Consider the following 21,600-nt stretch of genomic DNA (forward strand, 5'->3'; position numbering starts at 1 on the left):
TAGAAGTCCTCAGCCTTCCAGATGCCCCCAGTTGGTCCCTGTTAAAGTTCGTTCGCTTTATTTAATGGTGAACTATGTGTGCGCCTCTATTTCCTTAGAATATGTTCATATCTCAGATGGGTTTCAGTAATGTTGCACGAATCTTGCATAACCGCACTGCAAGCCCGGTCACCTCAAGGTGTCTGTGTGAGTTCAGGGTGTGGGTGAATGTTCATGACTGGGCATGATTGAGAACTGCAGCTGAGGCTGAAGGCAGTTCGACTTTCTGACAGAGACTCGCATAACGGTGTTCTAACTAAATGCTCATCCAATCCTTGGCCTCTCTGCTGGGCGCCCAGAACGATGGCCACATGTGGGCCAATTGTAATAGCGATTCTATGGGAAAGTGTATGGTGGTATGCAGCTGTCAAAATAGGGACAGTGCCAATGGAAAAGAAAATGTGGGGCGTGTGGGAGGCGATGTTGAGGAGGAGGAGTTATAAGGAAGGATGTGTAGGAGAGAGTGAAAGACAGTGGTGCAGATGGCGTGAAATATGTGGATGGAGAGACTTCAAAAAGATGAGTGGAGCACAGGTTGTACGTGAATGACAGAGAGGGGGCCTGCAGCAGGAAGTGTGATGTGACAGGAAGAAAGTGAGTTACTCCTTCATGTGACATAGAACAAAAATCTGTGCTAACAAGCATTGGTACAGGTAATGGATCGGGCATGTTTTAGGTTTTTGTGTTACCTGAAGTATGATGGTTTTATAAGCACTACCAGACATCACACATAAAGGTGCCTTGAATACTTGTCAGGTGGCATGCCGAGTTTAGGTCCCGTTTACGCCCAACCCATAATTTTCCCAAGATTTCCTAGTTACACCTAAATACCCCTTTTGGAGACACCACCACCTTTTCCATCCACTAAAGCACTGACATGGGAGATCGGGTCCCGAGAGAGCAGCTTGTGTGTTTTTGGGGGAGAGGTGAGGGTGGGAGAAGGAACGCATCTTCCGCATCTTTCAACAAGTTTAAAAACAAGCTATTAGCCTTGCGCCACTGCCAGTGATTGCTTGTGTTTTAAGGATTAAACACAGACAAAACCATATGAAAAATGAATTCCATTACGAGGGAGGGAGGGAGAGGGAGGGAGGGAGAGCGAGGGGGAGGGAGAGCGAGGGGGAGGGAGAGCGAGGGGGGAGGGAGAGCGAGGGGGGAGGGAAGCGAGGGAGGGAAGGAGAGCGAGGGAGGAAAGGAGAGCGAGGGAGGGAAAGGAAGACAGACAGAGGGAGGGAGACAGAGGGAGGAAAGGGGAGGGAGAGGGAGACAGAGGGAGGGAGAGCGAGAGGGAGGGAAAGAGGGAGAGGGAAAGGGAGGGAAAGAGAGGGAGGGAGGCAGAGAGACGGAGACAGAGGGAGGGAGTGAGAGAGTAAGAGCGAGTGAGAGGGAGTGATAGAGTCAGAGGGAGACAGGGAGTCAAGAGAGAGAGAGAGAGAGAGAGAGAGAGAGAGAGAGAAGGAGAGAGAGAGAAGGAGAGAGAGAGAAGAGAGAGAGAGAGAGAGAGAGAGAGAGAGAGAGAGAGAGAGAGAGAGAGAGAGAGAGAGAGAGAGAGAGAGAGAGAGAGAGAGAGAGAGAGAGAGAGAGAGAGAGAGAGAGAGAGAGAGAGAGAGAGAGAGAGAGAGAGAGAGAGAGAGAGAGAGAGAGAGAGAGAGAGAGTGAGAGAGAGTGAGAGAGAGAGAGAGAGAGAGAGAGAGGTGTGTCTATGCTGGGTCTGGTGGCTCAGTAGACGAAGGCGTCCGCTGCAGGGACCTATGATCAACCTCATGGTCACAGTTTTTTTTGTTGCTCTAGCCCCGCCCCTTCCCCACTGACACCGCCCCCACCGGTGCGGCCCTCGGACACAAACCACACTGTAAATTTGGCCCCCGAGAGAAAGTTTGTGAGTACCCATGGTATAATCTATGGGATAATATCACAATCCCGACCTCCAACAGATTCCAGGTGTTTAGCTCATTAGAGGAGAATGACTGACTGAAAGAATCATCTACAGTTTTGCATTCTGAAACCACTGTACCTGGTGGAATAGCCACAATCGAACAGGGGTTACGGGGTAAAATTGGGGTAGAAGGTGACATTGTGTTAAAAATGACAATTAGTGATCAGTGTAAAAATGATGATATAATCACGCCCAATGTAACCACTATTACAGACATAAATTTGAATGCGAGTCTAGAGATACCACAATTGATTGATCATTTTGACGCATTACAAGATAACCCTGTTGATTTTTTAAAGATTATTACCTGGAATATAGCGAGAATTGCTGCTAAAGTAACTACTCCATTCTGGGATAATTTTATTATGCAAGGTTACGACATAATATGTCTACAAGAGACGTGGCATAGAGCACAAATCCAAGTTGAAGGATACACTACTTATAGTGTGAATGCAATAGCATCCATGGCAGGCAGAGCAAAAGGTGGCTTATTGACCCTGGTATCCACTACCCTAACGGAGTTCAGCCCTGGTGGTTATATGGAGGTGGGTCAGTATGCCTCAGTTTTACGTCTGGTGCATAGTAAAGGTAGGGATCTAGTTAGAGTTAACTTCTATAACAATATTGTTGGACCCAACCAGGGCATGATTGTATTGGATATAGAGCGGGCAATAGAAGAAATACTTGTGTTATCAAGTAACCGCCCAGTAATACTCTGGGTAGGAGATTTTAACATTAAAGCATGAAGTCACGCTCAGAAGGGGATCTGTGGACGTCGAGAGGAATACTTTAGTGGAGGTAGCACCATTTTTTAACCACTTTCCACACACTAATTATGGAAGTGCGTTGAACAATCTAGTAGCCAAATTAGATCTGGAATTACTAGAATGTACAAAGAATAAAAATAATGAGGAATGCCCAACATTTAGAGGGAGAGATGCCCATTCTAACATCGACCATATCCTGGTATCTAACGGATCTGTCTATTCTAATGTCTGGGTAATAGAACAGCCAGTGAGCGATCATAACAGCATTTCGCTGGAATTAATGGGCTGGGGGTCAAAAACTAATGTGTATGGAAGACCTATCCAAGGGATCACGGCTGAAAGATCAAATGGTATGAGGATCAAAATTGACCCAACACAATTTATGGAGGATATAATTCTCAAATGCAGTAGTGAGGTAGGCTATTACTTAGCACCTAATGTGATCCCGTCCATCTTACTTTCCAACTTTTTACAAATAATTAAAACGATTGAAAATTCTCTCTTAGCAAGAAACAGAAAGCCGAGGAGAGCCAAAGCTGTGTGGTTTGATAAGCACTGTGCCCAGTCACTAAAAAAGCTTAAAAAAGCACTTGATATCAAGCCCAGAGACACAGATAAAATTAGAGAGGAGCGCCTTAATTATAAGACCGCCTTAGTAACCAGAAAAAAAGAGCTGCAAAATGAAGCGTGGATGAATTTGGATATGGCTGCAGAAACAAAAAATCACAAATTATTCTGGAAAACTATAAATAGCCCCTTTCTAAAGAACGATAACATTCCTGAAATTACTTCTCACGTAAGTTGCCGCGCATGGATCGCCCATTTCACTGGGATTTTTAATTCTGATTTTAATCCAGATGGGCCAATTTTAATTGTAGATACAGTATCATGTTCTAAATGGCAAAAAATGCAGCTATCTGTGACCCTAATCGAGGTTACGGAGGCAATTAGAAATAGTAAAGGTGGTAAAGCCCCTGGGCCTGATGGGGTGCCCATGGATTTTTATACACATGAAATGACTTTATGGGCCCCTATATTGACACGCTATTTTAACGCGGCCATAGAAGATAGGCTTCCAGTAACATGGGGACAGTCCATTATTGTGCCGCTTTATAAAAAAGGTTCCAGGTAAGAAGCACAAAATTATCGTCCTCTCTCACTTCTGGACTCGTCAGTTAAAATCCTCAGTCGAGTTCTATTAGTGAGACTGGAAGCCTGGGTCGAGGAAAATAACATCTTATCCCCAGTGCAGTACGGGTTCCGTAAGGGGATGGGAACAATGGAGCAATGTGTGAACCTGGAACTCATAGTCAGCAAATACACTAAAGCTAAAGAGGGTAACCTATTCTTGTGCTTTGCTGACTTGAGTTCAGCATTCGATCTGGTGGAGCACACACTGCTCTGGCCTGTTCTGCTGGAAATGGGTGCCCCAATTGAAATCATCCACCTGTTGGCCAGGCTGTATGAAAACCTGTCCAGTAAAGTCAGATTTGGATCAGATGGAGAGTGCACCCCCTTTTTTAAAATTAATAGAGGTATTCGACAAGGATGTGTGCTTGCCCCACTCCTATTTTCCCTTTTTATAAATCAGGTAGACCAAATTTTAAGACAAATCAATGCAGATGCACCTATTATCAATGGCAACCCAATTCCAATTCTTTTATACGCGGATGACGCGGTTCTTCTCTCCAGGACCCAAAATGGACTGCAACAATTGATTAATAAATTTTATACTTTCACTGAGAGTAGAAAGTTGAAAATTAACAAAAGGTAAGACATTTACAATATGTGGCAAGAAGTAAAGAAAATGTAGGTCCTTTTTTTTTTTTAGAAGGGGAGAAATTGGAATCCATAAGGAGTTTTTGTTACCTAGGCATCACTTTTTCAGGAGATGGGAGATGGGCCAACGAACAAGATAGTGTCCACTTCAAACTGGTTAGGAACACAAGTTGTGTTTTTAGATTTGCAGCGAAATTAGGGGGTCGCAGAATCCACGAGATGTTATCAATATATAACTCAAGATGCAAAACATCAACACTTTACGGGGCCAGGATAAAGGGGTTTCATGCCCAGAGTGCTAACTTAATTCAGCATGAGGAGAATGCCTTCTTGAAACTATTACTTTGTGCTCCGGCCCCAAATGAGCTAGCCCACTGGATCTCGGCTTAAACCATGTTAATGACTTAATTGCCCTACGCCCCCTGTCCCTATGGCGTTCAATCTGGGCAAAAGAAGAGACAAAATGTACTCAGGATGCGATTAATGATTGTCTAAAGCTCGACCGCTGTGCAAACATCCCCTGGTTATGTCACATACAACTCTGGTATAAGACACTGTATGGCAATGACATCTTTAAAGATTCAACAATGGGGACAGGGTTGTCAAAGCAGGAGCTTAAAGTCACATTCCTGAAATATACAGATAGGACCAGAATGAACAGATATGTAAAACAAAGTACGTTTAATTTTTATTTAGAATATAATATTAATGAAGGCTTTCAAACCTACCTTACCGTTGTTAGCACCAGTTCCCACCGTTTTGCACTAACCCGTTTACGGTTGGGAATTGTGCACCATTTAGTGGCATTCCCTACAATTAAAAAACCCGTGACTTGTTTGTGCCCATGCGATGGTAAATCTAAACAGAGTGGCTGTCATGTTATGCTATTTTGTAACTTTTATACTTCTTTTAGAAAATTTTATCTGAAACCCATCTTTTTAAAATATAACATGCGTAGTACGAAAACAGCAATGCAACTGATGTTTAATTTAGAGACCCCAGACGTATGTTTTCATGTGGCCACTTATATTTTAAAATGTATTTCTGTACGGAAATCAATTATTCGTATGAATTCAATTCATGATTGCGACCCATATGTACTTTATTATTGCTGGTTTTGCACTTGATTAACTGTTTTAACATAGCTAATTTTGCACATTTGTCAGAAACTGAGTACCTCTCCCACTTATAGCACTTAATACTGCTAATTTGCACATGTACTACTAGACTAATGCACTAATAAGCACTTTAAGACTGTCGGACATGTGCTACTAAATGTATATTTTACTTCAGTAAACATGGCATAGCTAACTTTGCACTTTATACTGCTAATTTGCACATGTACTACTAGACGAATGCACTAATAAGCACTTTAAGACTGTCGGACATGTGCTGCTAAATGTATATTGTACTTGAGTAAGGATGGCATTTGGTAAACCAATACTGATATAAATGTATGATGTATTATAATTTTATTCTGCTTGTTGCTATATGGTTGTATTCATACATACCGAATAAAGCATTTTGAAAATTGAAATTGAATTGATCTTCATTAACAAAGAAAATATAAACACAGCTATAACACAGGGCGCCTACCGTATCCTCTGCTCAGGTCTAATACAGCTTCCCTTTACCAGAAAAAATCCATAAACCACCCAAAACAAGCATTGGTACCGCCTTGTTGATTTATTGGCTGAGTCAATACTTTTTGCTGGTGCTGTGTAGCAGTGGCAAAAGAGAAGCACTGGCAAGGAATATAGGTCCGAAATTGGCTGCAAGCTGATATATATATATATATATATATATATATACACACACACTTTTTTTTTTTTAAATACTGGGTAAAAGGAAAAATATATTTCGAGCCTCAAAAAGCAGAAATTACTGTAGTAGTCCTTGGTACTGTAAGGAACTACTTTGTGTGGATGCGCTCCTTCTGAAAGAGTAGAATGTTGTCACTCGCAGAGAGCTAAGCTAATGTCTAAAGCGGGTGACTGCTTACGTCAGGCTGTATGCTGCAGTGTGCGGAAGAAAAATGTGAATGAACGAACAGACAAATGGATGAAGATGGATGGTGAAAGCCCAAATAAATATGTATAATTTCAGTAAAATCCAAAATCCCTTACCAATGCAAGACCGAAAAAAAATAGAAGGGAAAAAAATGCATGGGCGTGCCTGGAGGAATTACACAGGATAGATAGATATTTTATTTCTTTTAATTTAATTTAGCAACCCTGGCGGTGGACGCTACGTGGCTTGCTAAATTTAAAAAATATATATTTTATTTGTTTGTAAGCACAATTGGTAATGTGGAGATACCCGCAACCAAATGGGAGCTGCCGGCCATCCTAAAAAACATTTTTTTTTATTTAAGATGTTTATAAAAAAAATTGTGATAGGTGAGGGGTGGGGAGAAGCAATGGGGGTAGTATGTAAGGGAGCACTGGAGGTCATTTTTGGACAGCTGAGCTGCCCGGCAGCATTGCTAATTGTCAACACTTCCCAAAATGTATATTAAACCATTTTTAAGGACAACCATGGGTAGTGGAGTAGGTGTTTGGGGGCAGGCGAAGAAGCACACAAGAGCTAGAAAGCTCATGGAGGGCTTAATTAAAAATGGGCAAAAGTTCCCAAAATGCGAGCAGTGGAATCATACAGTAGTTCCAAAAGTTAAAAGACGTTGAAGAGATTATGCTCCATTGGAGGGACAAGCCAAAGAAAGGAAGGCATGCCACTGAATAAGAAGCAAGCAAATTAGAGTGACAAAGCCAACCAATGGTATGCAAAGGACACGCTTTAAGCCAACTGGAAATTTTTAGTTTGGTCCACAAGAAGCTCTCTTCCAGACAGCAAAAGTGTGCCTGGCAGGCAAGACCTAACAGGGGGATGGCTTGGTGATGGTACCTAACAGACCTCCCCAGATGTCTGACAGCCTTATAGAATAAAACCTCCTTCCTTTCGCTATGCATTTCAGTCCATCCTACTGGCACAGAAACATAACGCAATATGTGCACAATTAAAAAGCTATAGAAAATGATGGTGCATTACAAAGCCTCTGAATCGATGTGTTGAAGTCAAAGGATGTGATCTAAGGGCCTAAATCCCAAAAGCTTATAAAGAGAACCATGTTATCGTATAACTATGATGAAAAATCAAACTCATGTGAGTAATTGGAGTTAAAATAGCAGACATACTCTTCTGATTTCAGCACATGAAGGAAACCAGACGATTCTATAAAGGTATTCTCTTGAACACAATAAGAAAACTCAATCCACCATAACCCCAATTAAATCATTCAGACCATGTTTGGACGAATAGAATGATATATGATATCAGCGATATAGAGCCTCTGCGTGGATACAAAAGATTATTGGCTTAGAACACAGATTTTATGGGAAAAAGTGCTTGCTCTCCCACAATGATTCTTATGGAGTCAGGTTCAGGATGTAGGTCCATTCCAGACCGACCTTCAAAAGCATTACTCTAGAATTTACTAAAAACTATATAGTGGGGGTGTGGCCAAGCGGCGTAGCGTGATGGCCGCTTAAACCAAATGCTCCGTCCTGGCTGTCTCCCACACGACTATCTCACACACAAATCCGGGACCCAAGCCTGAAACCGCGAACCGGAAGGAGCGCTGAATCTCACCCACGCATTCCTGTGTTGCGCGGAGGTCCGTAGCCGAAGTTACGACTCCCGACAGTGAGGCCTCTACATCCACCCGACCCGGGACCTTAAGTGCTGGTGGAGGCCGGGATCGGAGCGAGGGAGGATGGCCACTTTCCAGCGCAAGTCCTGGGGCCCGCTTGGCCCACACAGTGGAGACACTCACCAGCGATATAGAGCCTCTGCGTGGATACAAAAGATTATTGGCTTAGAACACAGATTTTATGGGGAAAAGTGCTTGCTCTCCCACGATGATTCTTATGAAGTCAGGTTCAGGGTGTAGGTCCATTCCAGACCGACCTTCAAAAGCATTACTCTACAATTTACTAAAAACTATATAGTGGGGGTGTGGCCCAGCGGCGTAGCGTGATGGCCACTTAAACCAAATGCTCCGTCCTGGCAGTTTCCCACACGACTATCTGACAGACACACAAATCCGGGACCCAATCCTGAAACCGCGAACCGGAAGGAGCGCTGAATCTCACCCACGCATTCCTGTGTTGCGCGGAGGTCCGTAGCCAAAGTTACGACTCCCGACAGAGTGAGGCCTCTACACCCACCCGAGCCGGGACCTAAAGTGCTGGTGGAGGCCGGGATCGGAGCGAGGGAGGACGGCCACTTTCCAGCGCAAGTCCTGGGCCCCGCTTGGCCCACACAGTGGAGACACTCACCTCGCTGGAATCACTCAGCGGACATTCTCCGTCTCCTTGGTAGTGCGTCGATCAACGAGGGAGTCTCCCGCTAGTGCCGGATTGCGGAGCGGTCCGGAATCGGCAACCCCAGGGGCCAACGTGCCGGTGATTAATCTTCTGACGCGAAGAAAGAGGCGAGGCGGTAAGGGGGTCCCCGGCGCCGACATCGAAATTGGGGAGTGGCGCTCCTTTTCAAAACTTCAACTGCATCTCCCCCACATATCAGAGTGGGGCAAGTATATGACTGTGGCTCTCCCCCGTGAGGCGGCATTGATAGAGGACATACAACCCCCCCCCCAGACTACAAGACCCCGGGGAGGGCTGGTCTTGTACTAATCCCATTGAGCCTCCCCCACGTGCAAACCCCCGTAGGTCTGAGACTACATGCATATCATAGGGACTCCCAAAATTTGGTGTAAGTAACTGTATCAGCCAGTTCTGTGAGACCCCACCGACGGATTGAACTGGACCGCCAGCCAGGGTGGCCCAAATCTGTGAAACTACAAATCGCACCCTTCGGCCTATGCTGCACTTCGCAGGGGATGGCGTCTGACTCGCCGTGGCCTGTATCCCCCCAAATGGCAAGCTCAGAGAAGTCCAAGATAACAGGCCCGAAGGGCCCCAAAACGGTCCAATCAAATAAACTGGAACGTTACACAGTCCTCAAAGATGCACCTCAAGATTCACAGCCGAGAAACAAGTCCATGGGTGAAGCCGGAGGAAAGAACCAAGAACTTACGCTCATGGAGGTGATCGCAGCAATCAGGACCTCCTTGGCACATAAAACGGACACCGTCTCAAGTGAAATTAATCATCATCAAGGACACTGAGAAGATCAAACAGGTGGACATCACCAGGGCGAGTCTCGTGGAAGACATGACACATCTACGGAACACTGCAAATGTTCCGTAAATTCACAGAGCACAAACTGGACGATTATGAAGGGCGCCTAAGGAGAAACAACATATATTGGGGGTCCCTGAAAAGGCAGAAGGACGGTCACCGGACCTCTTCGTGGAATAACTGATTCTGGAATACCTGCAGCAAAAAGGACTCAGATTCTTTATAGTAGAAAGGGCGCACAGAGTCCCGGTAGGTCGTCAGAGACCGGGGGCCACTCCGCGTCCGATGCTAGCGAAAGTGTTAAATTTTAGGGACAGAGATGTAATCCTCCAAAATGCCAGAATGTCTTCCCCCCTCTGCTATGAAAATGCAGACATAACCTTCAACCCAGACTTTACGCAGATGCTACAAAAGGCAGAGAAGGTCATTCCAAACTTTTGAGAAGCAACTCAGAGACCGAGGAATCAAATATGCGATGCTCTTCCCGGCAAAACTGAGAGTGGAAGCAGGGTGACTGATTTGGTTCTTCGAACAGCCAGATGCAGCCTCGGAGTGGCTGGAGAGCCAGGTAGACCGGGATCCTGGACACCATAGCCGGGTAGACCGTTCAGACGTTTGGCCAGGAGATTGAAATGGTCATAGGCGACCGACGACCACGCATTCGCCAAGGCTAAGTCCCTGCCGGTGTTGTGAACACCTGTGGGACCGGTAGTGGCTTATCCTGAACTGGGGTCCTGTCCGGCTGGTCGATCACCATGCTAGTAGGATGCGACTCGCTTGGGTTCTACATAACAGTAATTAGGGTGGGGAGGGCAGGGGGCGGAGTGTTGCAACCCAACTTTTTCTTCCTTTAGTTCACCAGTTGGGCGACAGGCACTCTGCAAGTTTAAATGGGCAGTTTTGCGCCCAGAGTGCAGGGAACCAGGTTGGAGGACAGTTGGCTTGGGGGGTCACATTGGGTTGTGGGTTATTGTTTGATTAATGTTGATATTTTTTCATTGGCAGTACAAGCTGACTTGGTTGCAAAGGACACAGAAATCTATTTAGGTATCAATGTGTGCACAGTGGGACAAGAATGCTAAAATATTAAGTTGGAATGTTAATGGGCTTGAGGAAAAGATAAAACGTAGTGTGGTACTCCAACACATAAGACAACTTCACCCCCCATATCGTCATGCTTCAAGAAACACACTTGGTTGGGAACTCGTACAAGGCAATGCACAGATGGAGATTCACAATGATAGCTCAGGCTGGCTTCACATCTAGTTCGAGTGGGGATTAGGATCAAGAAATCATTTCCTCTAACGGTAACTTCCACTTGGATTGATGACCGGGCAGATACATTGGGATCACGGGTACATGGGAGGGCCAAACCATCACTCTTATGTCAATCTATGTTCCACCGGGTCTACAGGCCACTACATTTAAAGACCTTAGCGCCATTTTCCTAGCACTACCGGATGGGTTGCTAGTACCGTGGGGGGATTTCAACTCTGTAATCTCAGACACACTAGATCGACACCCCCCGTGTGCTTCAACAGTCATCCCGCCAGTTGCCTGACTTTCTCAAGGCCATGGGACTTGTTGATGGGTGGAGGACTTACAATCCAGATAAAATACAACAAACGTTCCATTACAGCGCACATGATTGTCTCTCCTGACTTGACTACATTGTAGTCCCAGGACCACAAATTGCCTATATCCATGAAATTAGACACTTAGCAACAGGAATCTCTGATCACTCCCCACTATGGGTACACATAGTCCTCAGCCGCGCACAAGTGGGGAGGATTGCCCCCATTAACCCATGGTATTTACGGGACCCGAAAATTCGTAAAGATCTGATCAAATCCATTGATTACTTTTTAAGGGAGCATGAGGGAATGGTGGAATCACCCCAAATATTGTGGGAAACCTTTAAAACAGTGATCTGTGGCCAAGCCCTATCTTTGATATCAGGGGAGAAAAAGGATAGACGCAAAGATATTTCAGATGCGGAGGCGGAGATTTACCAACTAGAATAAGACCTGGAAACAGACATCACACCTGAGGAGCTCCACACACTTCGCCTTAAAACAGGATAGTTATTAGGCGTTAGGGACCGAAAAAGCCAAATCCCTAGGGAGTGACAAGTTGGGCAGAATCTATGACCTGGGTGACAAAGCAGGGAAGCTAATAGCTTGGCTTGACAAAAAGGAGTGGGCCAGCACGCTTTTCCCTGAGCCTCGAGATGCAGGGATGTCCCCCATAACGGACCAACAGGACATTGTTAATCAATTTGCAGACAACTTCCACACCGTTTACAACTCCATAGCCCTATACAATGAAGACAATCTACTGAACTCCTGAAAGACATTTCTCTCCCCACACTTTTGGCTGAAGACCGTGAGTTTCTTGACAGCACCATGACTACTGACGAAATAGTGCTTGCAATACGTTCATTACACTCTGGCAAGGCATAGGGTCCCAACGGTATTCCAATTGAATTATACAAACTAAGACCTGACAAGCTGGCTCCATACTTAAAAGCCATGTACAATTTGCAGACCACTTCCACACCGTTTACAACTCCATAGCCCCATACAATGAAGACAATCTACTGAACTCCTGAAAGACATTGCTCTCCCCACACTTTTGGCTGAAGACCGTGAGTTTCTTGACAGCACCTTGACTACTGACGAAATAGTGCTTGCAATACGTTCATTACACTCTGGCAAGGCATTGGGTCCCAACGGTATTCCAATTGAATTATACAAACAAAGACCTGACAAGCTGGCTCCATACTTAAAGGCCATGTACGAGGATAGCCGAGAGCGGGGGTTGTTGCCAAAAGACCAGAGAACAGCTACCATTATTACCATCCACAAAAAAGGTAAACTCAAGACTGACTGTGCATCATATCGCACTATCTCACTCCTAAACGCAGAACCTAAAATCCTGCCCAAACTACTAGCTAATCGATTAGTGAAAAATCATAGGGGGCCTAATACGTCCGGATCAATCTGGCTTCATGCCGCACAGAAACACAGCATTGAATCTACGCAGGGTCCACGGTGTTTGGGTGGAGTGACCACTATTTAAGAGCAGGCAGTTATTTTCTCCTTGTATGCCACCATGGCATTCGATACTGTAGAGTGGCCCTATCTCTTCGCTGCACTCGCGAGGATGGGGTTTGATACAATGGTTACTCCTCCTATAGCATGAACATATGGTGCAAGTTGTAGTCAACAACAAAAAGTCAAGACACCTTTCAGAACCGTCGGGGGACCCGCCAGGGGTGTCCCCTCTCTCTCCCCTACTGTTTGCTTTAGCTCTAGAACCCCTTGCAGCTTGGATCTGGAAAGATCCAGTCATACGCAGTCTGCGTTGGTCCCCAGACTGGGAAGATCGTATCTCCCTCTACACAGATGATATTCTGCTGTACTTTGCCTCCCCCAAGAAATCCCCTGGTTGCGGTCCTCGACATCCTGTATATATTTGGCAGGTACTCCGGATTTAGTGTCAACTGACAAAAATCGCTTCTCTATGTCCTCAGAGGAGACCGGCCCCAACCACCGCGAGATTGCCCAATACAAATCGCCACCGAAGGTTTTAAATACCTGGGGATATTCATCTCCCTAGATCGGACGTTCCGATATGCCCTTAACCTTGTCCCACCACTGCAAAGACTCAAAGGAGACATAATTAGCTGGAAAACGCTTCCGCTCTCGCTGTTAGGCAAAGCAGCTCTTTTTAAAATGTTGCTACCCCGGTTTTTGTATGCATTGCAGAACTCACTTGATCCCGTCCCTATGTTATACTTTAGAGAAATTGAGGGGCTCCAACGAGATCTCCTGGGGACAGAAAACCGCAAATTGCTCTACATAAACTCAACCTCAACTGGTATGATGGTGGAATTAGCCTACCAGACGTTAAGAAATAAGACTGGGCAGCACACCTTGCAGCGATTAACCACGGTATATATGGCCGACCAGATGATCCCGGCTATAATATGGACAGGTGGCTCCTCCCCGGGAGGGACCTACAATCGGGTGCTATATTCAAAACCAGGTAGATATCCACTTACAGGCCCCACCACACATTCGACTGACGTCTGGCATGCAACCAATAAGTCGCTGGGATGGGGGCAGAAACTCACTTTAGCAACTCCGCTGTGGGACTCCCAAATGCTGGGTGACCTTTGGAAATCAAAGGGATTTGACAAGTGGGAACTTATTGGGATTTCGCGTGCTAGAGACCTCTGGGACAAGGGCGAGGTAAAGTAATTTGCTACACTTCAACACCAGTATGAGTTAGAGGTCTCTGAACGATTTCGCTATGCACAGGCGCGCCATGCACTTCGATCACTCCTTCCGGAGGGGTCCTCCCCTTCTGAAGCTTCTCCCTTAGAGGACAGGATACTTGACTGTCATTTACCGGATTAAACAATATCCTTAATATATAAAAAATTGATAAACAATATGGAAAACCCCCTCCACGCACTACAGAAAAAATGGGTGAGTGACAGTATTGAAATGGACAATGAGGAGTGGCAGGAAGCGGTATCCTCCCCGAGAATAGTCGCGATTCCAGCACGCCTGCGATTGATACAGCACGAAATCCTTCACCGAGCCTATATCACTGGGCCCCAACTGCTACATATGAGAATATCCGGGGGGGCTGTAGGAGGGGATGCACTCAGCTAGGCACATTTATCCACATAGTTTGGGATTGCACCCATATCCAATCCTACTGGGAAAAAGTACACGAGATAATCAGTGAAGTACTAGCACTCTCCCTCCGTCCAGAGGCGCAGAGATGCCTCCTCAACATATGGGAGCCCAATGATCTAAATACACAATGGGTCACCCTTGGGCTTACAGTGGCCAAAAGAAATATAGTGCAGCTCTGGGGAGCTGTACATGCGCCCCGATTGTAGACTGGAAAAAGACCTCGATTGGTGCATGTACAGGGAAAACACTGTCTATATAGCCCGAGGTTGCCCACAAAAAGGGTTCAAAATTTGGGACCTATGAAACTATTATCGGGGGAATATATGTAGCCCACCCCATAGCATCGACTTTGATGATGCCTTTACCTCATAGCTTCCAATGGAAAGTAATGTGTCATTTATGATCACTGTTTGTCTCCACTGTATACACACTTGCCAACTCCTTTGTATTGTATGTATATGTCATTGACTGTTAATAAAAAGAACTTTAAAAAAAGATATAGTGACACAAACCAGATGACTGACACAGCTTGGAAAAAGGAATGATCACAAACACCGAACAATTCATGCTGCAACAAGTTAAAGAGCTCTTAAGGCTACACATACAGGACTGATTTCCACTCGAGAACACGTCACAGAGATGAAAGCAGCTGGCCTACAACCTCAAATGCTAATAGCATTATCTGGCTTGAGAGTTTTGCAAAGATATACGCCCTGGCATACATTAGGATCTCAATATCAACATACACTGGCAAAAACAAAAGGTCTGGCTTAATGTGACAATGGTTGCAAATACATGCACTCTGAAATTATGTTTCAAAGCAACAGTACATTTAAAAGACAGACCAACTGGCTTAGCATTAGTATTAGTAGTGTGGTTTGGCTTAACATTAGTAGTGTGGTTTTGATGGTACTGTAATGTTATTGGTAGTAGTGGCAAATTGGTTTTGGTGCCGTTTGGGAGTGTCTGGTAGTGGGGGTTGGTGTTAGTATGGTATTGGCGGTGAAAAGATTAGAAAATTGTGTTAGGAGAAGGGTGCATTCACGCAATGACAAAAACATTCAACAAATTCACATTTTTCTAGAAGTCAGGAGTGCATGCATCAAATTAAAGGTGAAAAACATTTAACAGCTGGATCCTAAAGTAATTTCTCAATAAAATATTAAAGTCTAAAATGCAGTCAAAACATCACTTATACTCTAGTTATGATCCTTATGTTTCTTCGGTGTATATGTTGATTTGGACCTTGTTTTGAATATTTGTGTTTTAACATGAGACCATCATTGTACAAACTGTTTTCATGTACGAAATGCCGAAAACGATGAGATTCTAACAACAAATGGATATGAACTGTATAGAGCAGAAGGTCCAATAAGATGTTTCTCTGCACGTAAGCCTGCAAACTCTCCCCATGTTAAGCCTAAAGCCATGCTGAAAAAGATAAATTATTTGTGGACATTTTGTTTTTCTTCATCTATCCAGTGAAACAAACAACAAGGAGGTGGAAGGAAAGCTTGTATTGATCTCAGACACTGGTGATAGTTCAGGTTGATTTTCATTTTCAGAACATCCACGATTCCACACTTTACCACTCTACACAGAGACACCCTCCCCCCTTCACCCCCAATATGGAAAAACAGTTTTGGCCTAATCCAATATGAAGAGTTCAGCATAAGCTGCCAGACCAGTTAATCCCTAGACAGAAATACAAACAATTCAAGACTAGTCTTGACCGGCTTAGCGACTTCCCAGTGAGGTTTGTCGGGTGCAAGGATCGAAAAATCCAAGGATGGGCTTAAGCCCTTGCAAGAGTCCGAAGCACATGCCTGCCTCCAATTTCGACTGCATTTCAAAGGTTAAGGTGCTGTCCAAATTGACACCTAGATTTTTGACAGCGGTTGTGGGTGGGGAGGGAGGCCAACAATGGTCAACCCTGGAGAGGGTATCTTCCCGAGTAGGAGAATTTCTGTTTTGCCTGTGTTCAAGTTGTAGACAGTTGGCAACCATCCACTCTGGGACAGCTAGCATTACCCTTCGTAAATTGGCCAAGTGTGACTTGGGATTGTTAGAAAAAAGAGAGCATGGGCTGGGCATCGTCCGCATAAGACACCAGCCCCAAGGATTTCATAAAGTGAGCCAAAGGTTGAAAGTAAATATTGAACCAAGTAGTGCTCACAGAGGAGCCCTGGGAAACGATGTGGCACACAGCATGCGAGTGGGAACTGTATGGGGGGAATGGCTTTGAAAGATCGCTCAGATAGAAAGGAAGCAAACCAGGTCAATGCAGACCCATCTATGTCAATCTACTGTAGGCGCTGGAGCAAATTTTTGAGGGACACCGTATCAAACACAGCGCTAATTTTTAGCAAAATCAAAGCAGAGGATCTGCCTTCGTCGTATATCTTGTGTACTGTGGCACAGTGAGCATGGGACCCATGTCTGTGTACATCCACTGCACTTAGGCCATCTCTACTGCAACAAACAACAAGAATGCTTGAAATTATATCAGCCACTGGCAATCACAGACCACTGTTTTTTTCTGGTGGAGCAAGATCAAGGATGATGTGCACATGACTAGTTCCTGTCTAAGGTGGTATGGCGAGCAAAGGAATGAAAGACAGAACATGGCACATAGAATTACAATTGGCTGAGATTATTTAAAGCATTTTAACAATCACTTTTTGCTTTCCTCTCTAGAGCACATACCCAATATGGCAACCTTGCAAAAATCAAACGGTCTTGGCTCATTATAGACACTGAGAACGCAGAAGAAAAGTTGGTGTACTCACACGAAATGTTGTGTCCACCTTTAATCTGAAGAAAATGTTGTGGTAGATATGCCTATTGTATATGGGCAGCACTTCCTCCTGAGTGAAGCCAGTGTGCTTTTAGATCACATGTACTAAGCTACGTTCCTAAATGCAGAAGTCATGACTCAAACAGTTCTTAAGCCACACGCCTTTTAGAACCCCTTACTCTCCTTCCTTTCACTCGCTTTTCCATGCCACTCAAAGAACTGGATTAAGGTTCTGGCCCCAATTTCTAATTCCACCCACTCCTACATAACGAATGTGATCCTGAATAGATCACTTTTCAGGACTGCTTAAATCGCCATCTCGGACCATATATAATGTAAAATGATTGCATGCTCCCTTTTAACCAACTCCATTCAGTCTCTGCTATTTCATGCAACATATTTTTCAACTCTTCGTTTAATTCATGTTTATGGATGCGTATAATGTCATCTATATGCAGGGCTTTAGGTGGGCCGGGTCTCAAGGGGTCTAGCACCAGCAGTTTTTTAAAGGGGGCCTCGAAACAGGTCTCTATCGGGCTCTGTTTTGGGCACAGGCGGTCTGTTTTTTTCCTGACTGCAGTGACAGCAGTTTGCTGTCACTGCAGTCTGGAAAAAAGTGCCAGGGCGCAAAACAGCCCGATAGAGACCAGTTTCGAGAAAGCAATCACATCCATGTGCGTTGCCCACCAGGTGCGCAACACCCATTGGGCACACGGGGCTTCAGCCCCCCCCTCCCCCCCCCCCCCTCGTCGTGTGTGTCAGCCCGGGCTGACACAGCTTTGCGGGCTGGCGACAATCGAATTGCAGCCGCACCCGAGTACTTAACAGGTCTTTAAAAGACCGTTAAGACTATTTACTTGTAAATTAGGCTTTTGTTATGTTTTTAACCCTTCTTACAGCCACTCTGTCTATGGTTGTATGAAATAGCTCCCGCCCGAAATATTTTTCAGCCCACCCCCCCCCCCCCCCCCGAAATTTGGCTCTAGTTGCCCGCCTGTTGCTCACACTGCTCACTTCTCTCTAGTGGAGAAGTGACATCATGACGTCGTCGTCATGCCAGGTGAGTGTTGTGGGGGAAGGGAAATCCTTTAAAGAGTCATTTCCTCTCTGATTTCCCCTTCTCTTTCCTAAACACAAAAGCAGCAACATTGAAGTAGGGTCACCAGGGCTTTAATTGGAAGCTTTTTCAAAATTCTATGTAACAAGCCATAGTTGCAGCTTATTTGTCGTATGCAACTAATAACCATTGACAAAGCCAATAGTCCTTACTTGTTGTAGGTATGATGTTACTTGTTGTATCACATATCTGGATGCAAAGACAGAAACAGCAAAATACAAGTCGGGCAACACACTATACCAGTGATTCCCAAACTGTGCGCCGCGGCTCCCTGGTGCGCCTTTAGGAGTAGCCAGGGGCGCCGCCGGCGCACGACATGTGAAAGAGCTTGTGCCGAGGAAGATTGTAATCAGGTGAGAATGTAAGCAATTAATAAAAAATGATGTGTCTTTTGACATCCTAGGTTACCATCGGCCTGAAGGCAGCAACCAAAGCTTATTTAAATTACACACAGGGGTGTTACAAATGCCACCTGTATGATCATGATGAATGGTTTGACTCAAGAGCGCACAGCCGCGGTTACGTGCTTTCACATTGCCTCTGCCTATATTTGCAGAAATTAATGTTGATCGTTACTGCTGTCGGTGTTCAATCGTGCCTCTGGGGACCCTCTTCTCAAGAGATAAATAGGTTGGTTTCAAAATACTCCTTGCTTTAAGTTACTTGTTACTTTAATCATTAATGTCAAGAAGGAGAACATGTCAAACTTGTGACCCCCAAGCAGCCCGTGTATTTCCATGCTGGCTGCTTTACCTGCACTTTGTTCGTTTGAGGAAAAACTGTGCCGAATTTTACAAGTCAGAAATTTCAGTGGGCAAACTCGCTGTGGGAGTAGGCCGCATTGCAGACAGAATTAGTTTCCCAGCCCCAGTCTACCCCTCAGCAAGGCCTGGCAGGAACCATGTAATTACCTAGCCACTGTAATAACCTTTCCTTCTCAGCCTCCGTGAAAGTTTCTCATTCTTCCCTCCGAATGTTTCTCCATGTTAGTGACAAGAAGAGTAAGGCCTCTCAAATTAAACGAGTAAGTATAGTAAAATCTTTAATAAAGTGTCTTGAATTGTATTGCAATTACATGGATAAAACGCTTACTACCTCAGACAAAACATCGCAGCTCAGTCTGAAACAACCTGGGCATAGGAGAGGCTGTTAAATCACCCCAGACTGGGCCGCCCACGTGTGTTTTATTTCTGGGATGAGAGAAATATAGGAAACTAAAAGTGACACCAAGACTTTCAGCCTGAGAAAATAAGGGCAAGCAGCAGGTGGAAGAAGGATTACACAAGGGTAGAACAAAGTGTGAAAGAATCAAAGGGAAAGAGAAGGAAAGCAGGACAAGGCAGAGAAAGGGGACAAAAGAATGTTTGAAGAGGATAGGCAGCAGCAACAAGAGGTTGACAAACGAAAAGTCTGAGGGGATAGAAGATGTTTTAGCTTTTTCATAAATGAAAGTTTCTCAAAGCATTATTAACGGTGCATTCTGGGGCTTTTAGTTGGTCTTTTTTTACACTATGATGAGTATAATCTCACAACTCATTGTAAGCAAGAGCTTTGTATTAATTCTCACTTAACCAGTTATAGTACTGGAAGTACTCCCAAGGTCGGGCTTACATCCCCCCCCACCGGTAAAAAAAAAAAAAGTGTGATGATGGGGAGCCACGGCCAACTGTCAATTAGGTCAAGAGAGCCACAGGTCGAAAAAGTTTGGGAACCACTGCACTATACTAAACACAGATTTTTAAGTGTTTTAAAGCCACGCCCCTAATTGCACTGGCCACGCCCCTTTGAGACCCCCATCCCGTTTTTTTCCTCCCACTTAAAGCCCTGTGTATATGTAAAGGTTTTTATTAATAGTGCATAATAAACTTATAACTGTCCATGCGCCAATAAAAGTACCCATTCTTCTCTTAAATCCAGGTGAATTGTAAGCAAACCGAGTGACCATTTTCAGCCTTTAAATAAGAGTGCCCCAATCTGAAAACTCTGTAATTCTTATCTATCGTAAATTCACTTTAACACTTATGAAGAACGCCTGAGATAACAAATGAGTCGACCAAGCAACGAGTTAGTCTTCCTCGTGCATTTGTATTGTGCCTCTCTTCTTGATTCATAACAGCCTTGTTCACTCGTCCCTCACTCTCTAAATCGCGCGTGCCATACTTGTTTTAAATACCCAAAGCGTGTTTAAAACCACTGCCCCTTTATATACTGGGCCTTGACTTCCCCTAAATAGACCCCCGTGTTACAGACCCGCATCCCTTCTTGACCACTTTTTTTTTGTAAACTAGACAACTGTGGCTCGTCGATATCAATGCATTATCACTTTAAACTCTATGCAAACCCACCTGCTAGTACCGGCCTGGAAGGCGCCATCTTGATCCGGAAGCTGTTGCTGCACGTTGGGTGAAAGGTTGACTTGGAGGCATCAGAAAGGAACACGTAGCCATTCACGAAGCGTCCCTGGCTCCTGTCCGCACAAGGCCCCGCCCCAAAGTTGTGGAGTTTTCATTGGTTAAGATTGTTCTCCATGGGCAGTTCAGTCAGTATTCAATACAAGTTTTCTTAGATCAACAGGATGAAAAGCGTACATTTCAGCACGGGCTCGTATAATCTATTCGAACCGACGAAAGAAAAGAGTAAGCTCACGTTTAAACGAGCTATTGCGATTACAGAGACTCCTCGAGTTTGTATATACTGACCCCCCCCCCCCCCCCCCCCCCCTCCGAAAAACAATCTTTTGCAATAGGTCTCGCATTTACGAGAGGTTGAGCTAATGAAAATGCCATGGCTTAAACTCCCACAAATGCGAGACCTACTTCCTTGAGCCTGTGTTGGTGTATTAAAGATAATAAAGAACTCGTTCAACTTCACTGTCTACCGTCGTGAGTTCTTAACACTTGCAAATATTTGTTTGTTTAGTAGTGCCCATGCAGCGTTTTCACATTAATGGAGACGCGCCCCTTTAGACAAGCCACGTCTAAAGAAAGGGGCGTGGTCAACATTCAAAGTGTATCCCAGCATGGGGCCTCTGCCAAAATAAAGCATCTGTTTGCAATTTATTTACTTTATTTTTTATTTATGCATTTTTATATAGCGCGGACTTTACCCGAAGGTGTCAGAGCGCTTCACATAAGGAACAGAAATGAAACAAAATGAGAAACATTACAAAACAGATTTCAAACGCATACGTTACAGTACATAAGGTAATAGTGACATTTGTGAGCAAACAAAATACATGAGGTAGTAAAAATT

At 44.7% G+C, this 21,600-nt stretch overlaps 1 protein-coding gene across 1 annotated transcript in view; it reads right to left on the reverse strand.

Annotated features, from left to right (window-relative positions):
* The window catches only part of EIF2A (eukaryotic translation initiation factor 2A), a 288,313-nt gene extending 267,070 nt beyond the window's left edge, over window positions 1-21,243 (reverse strand). Inside the window, exon 1 of the mRNA XM_086944079.1 lies at window positions 20,694-21,243. Within this exon, the coding sequence (XP_086800205.1) occupies window positions 20,694-20,721 (28 nt within the window). The 5' untranslated portion in view covers window positions 20,722-21,243. The remainder of the gene's footprint in view (window positions 1-20,693) is intronic.
* Window positions 21,244-21,600: the final 357 nt, after the last annotated feature.

Source organism: Lissotriton vulgaris, chromosome 11 (genome assembly GCF_964263255.1).
Source record: "Lissotriton vulgaris chromosome 11, aLisVul1.2, whole genome shotgun sequence".
In the NCBI taxonomy this organism is placed as follows: domain Eukaryota; kingdom Metazoa; phylum Chordata; class Amphibia; order Caudata; family Salamandridae; genus Lissotriton; species Lissotriton vulgaris.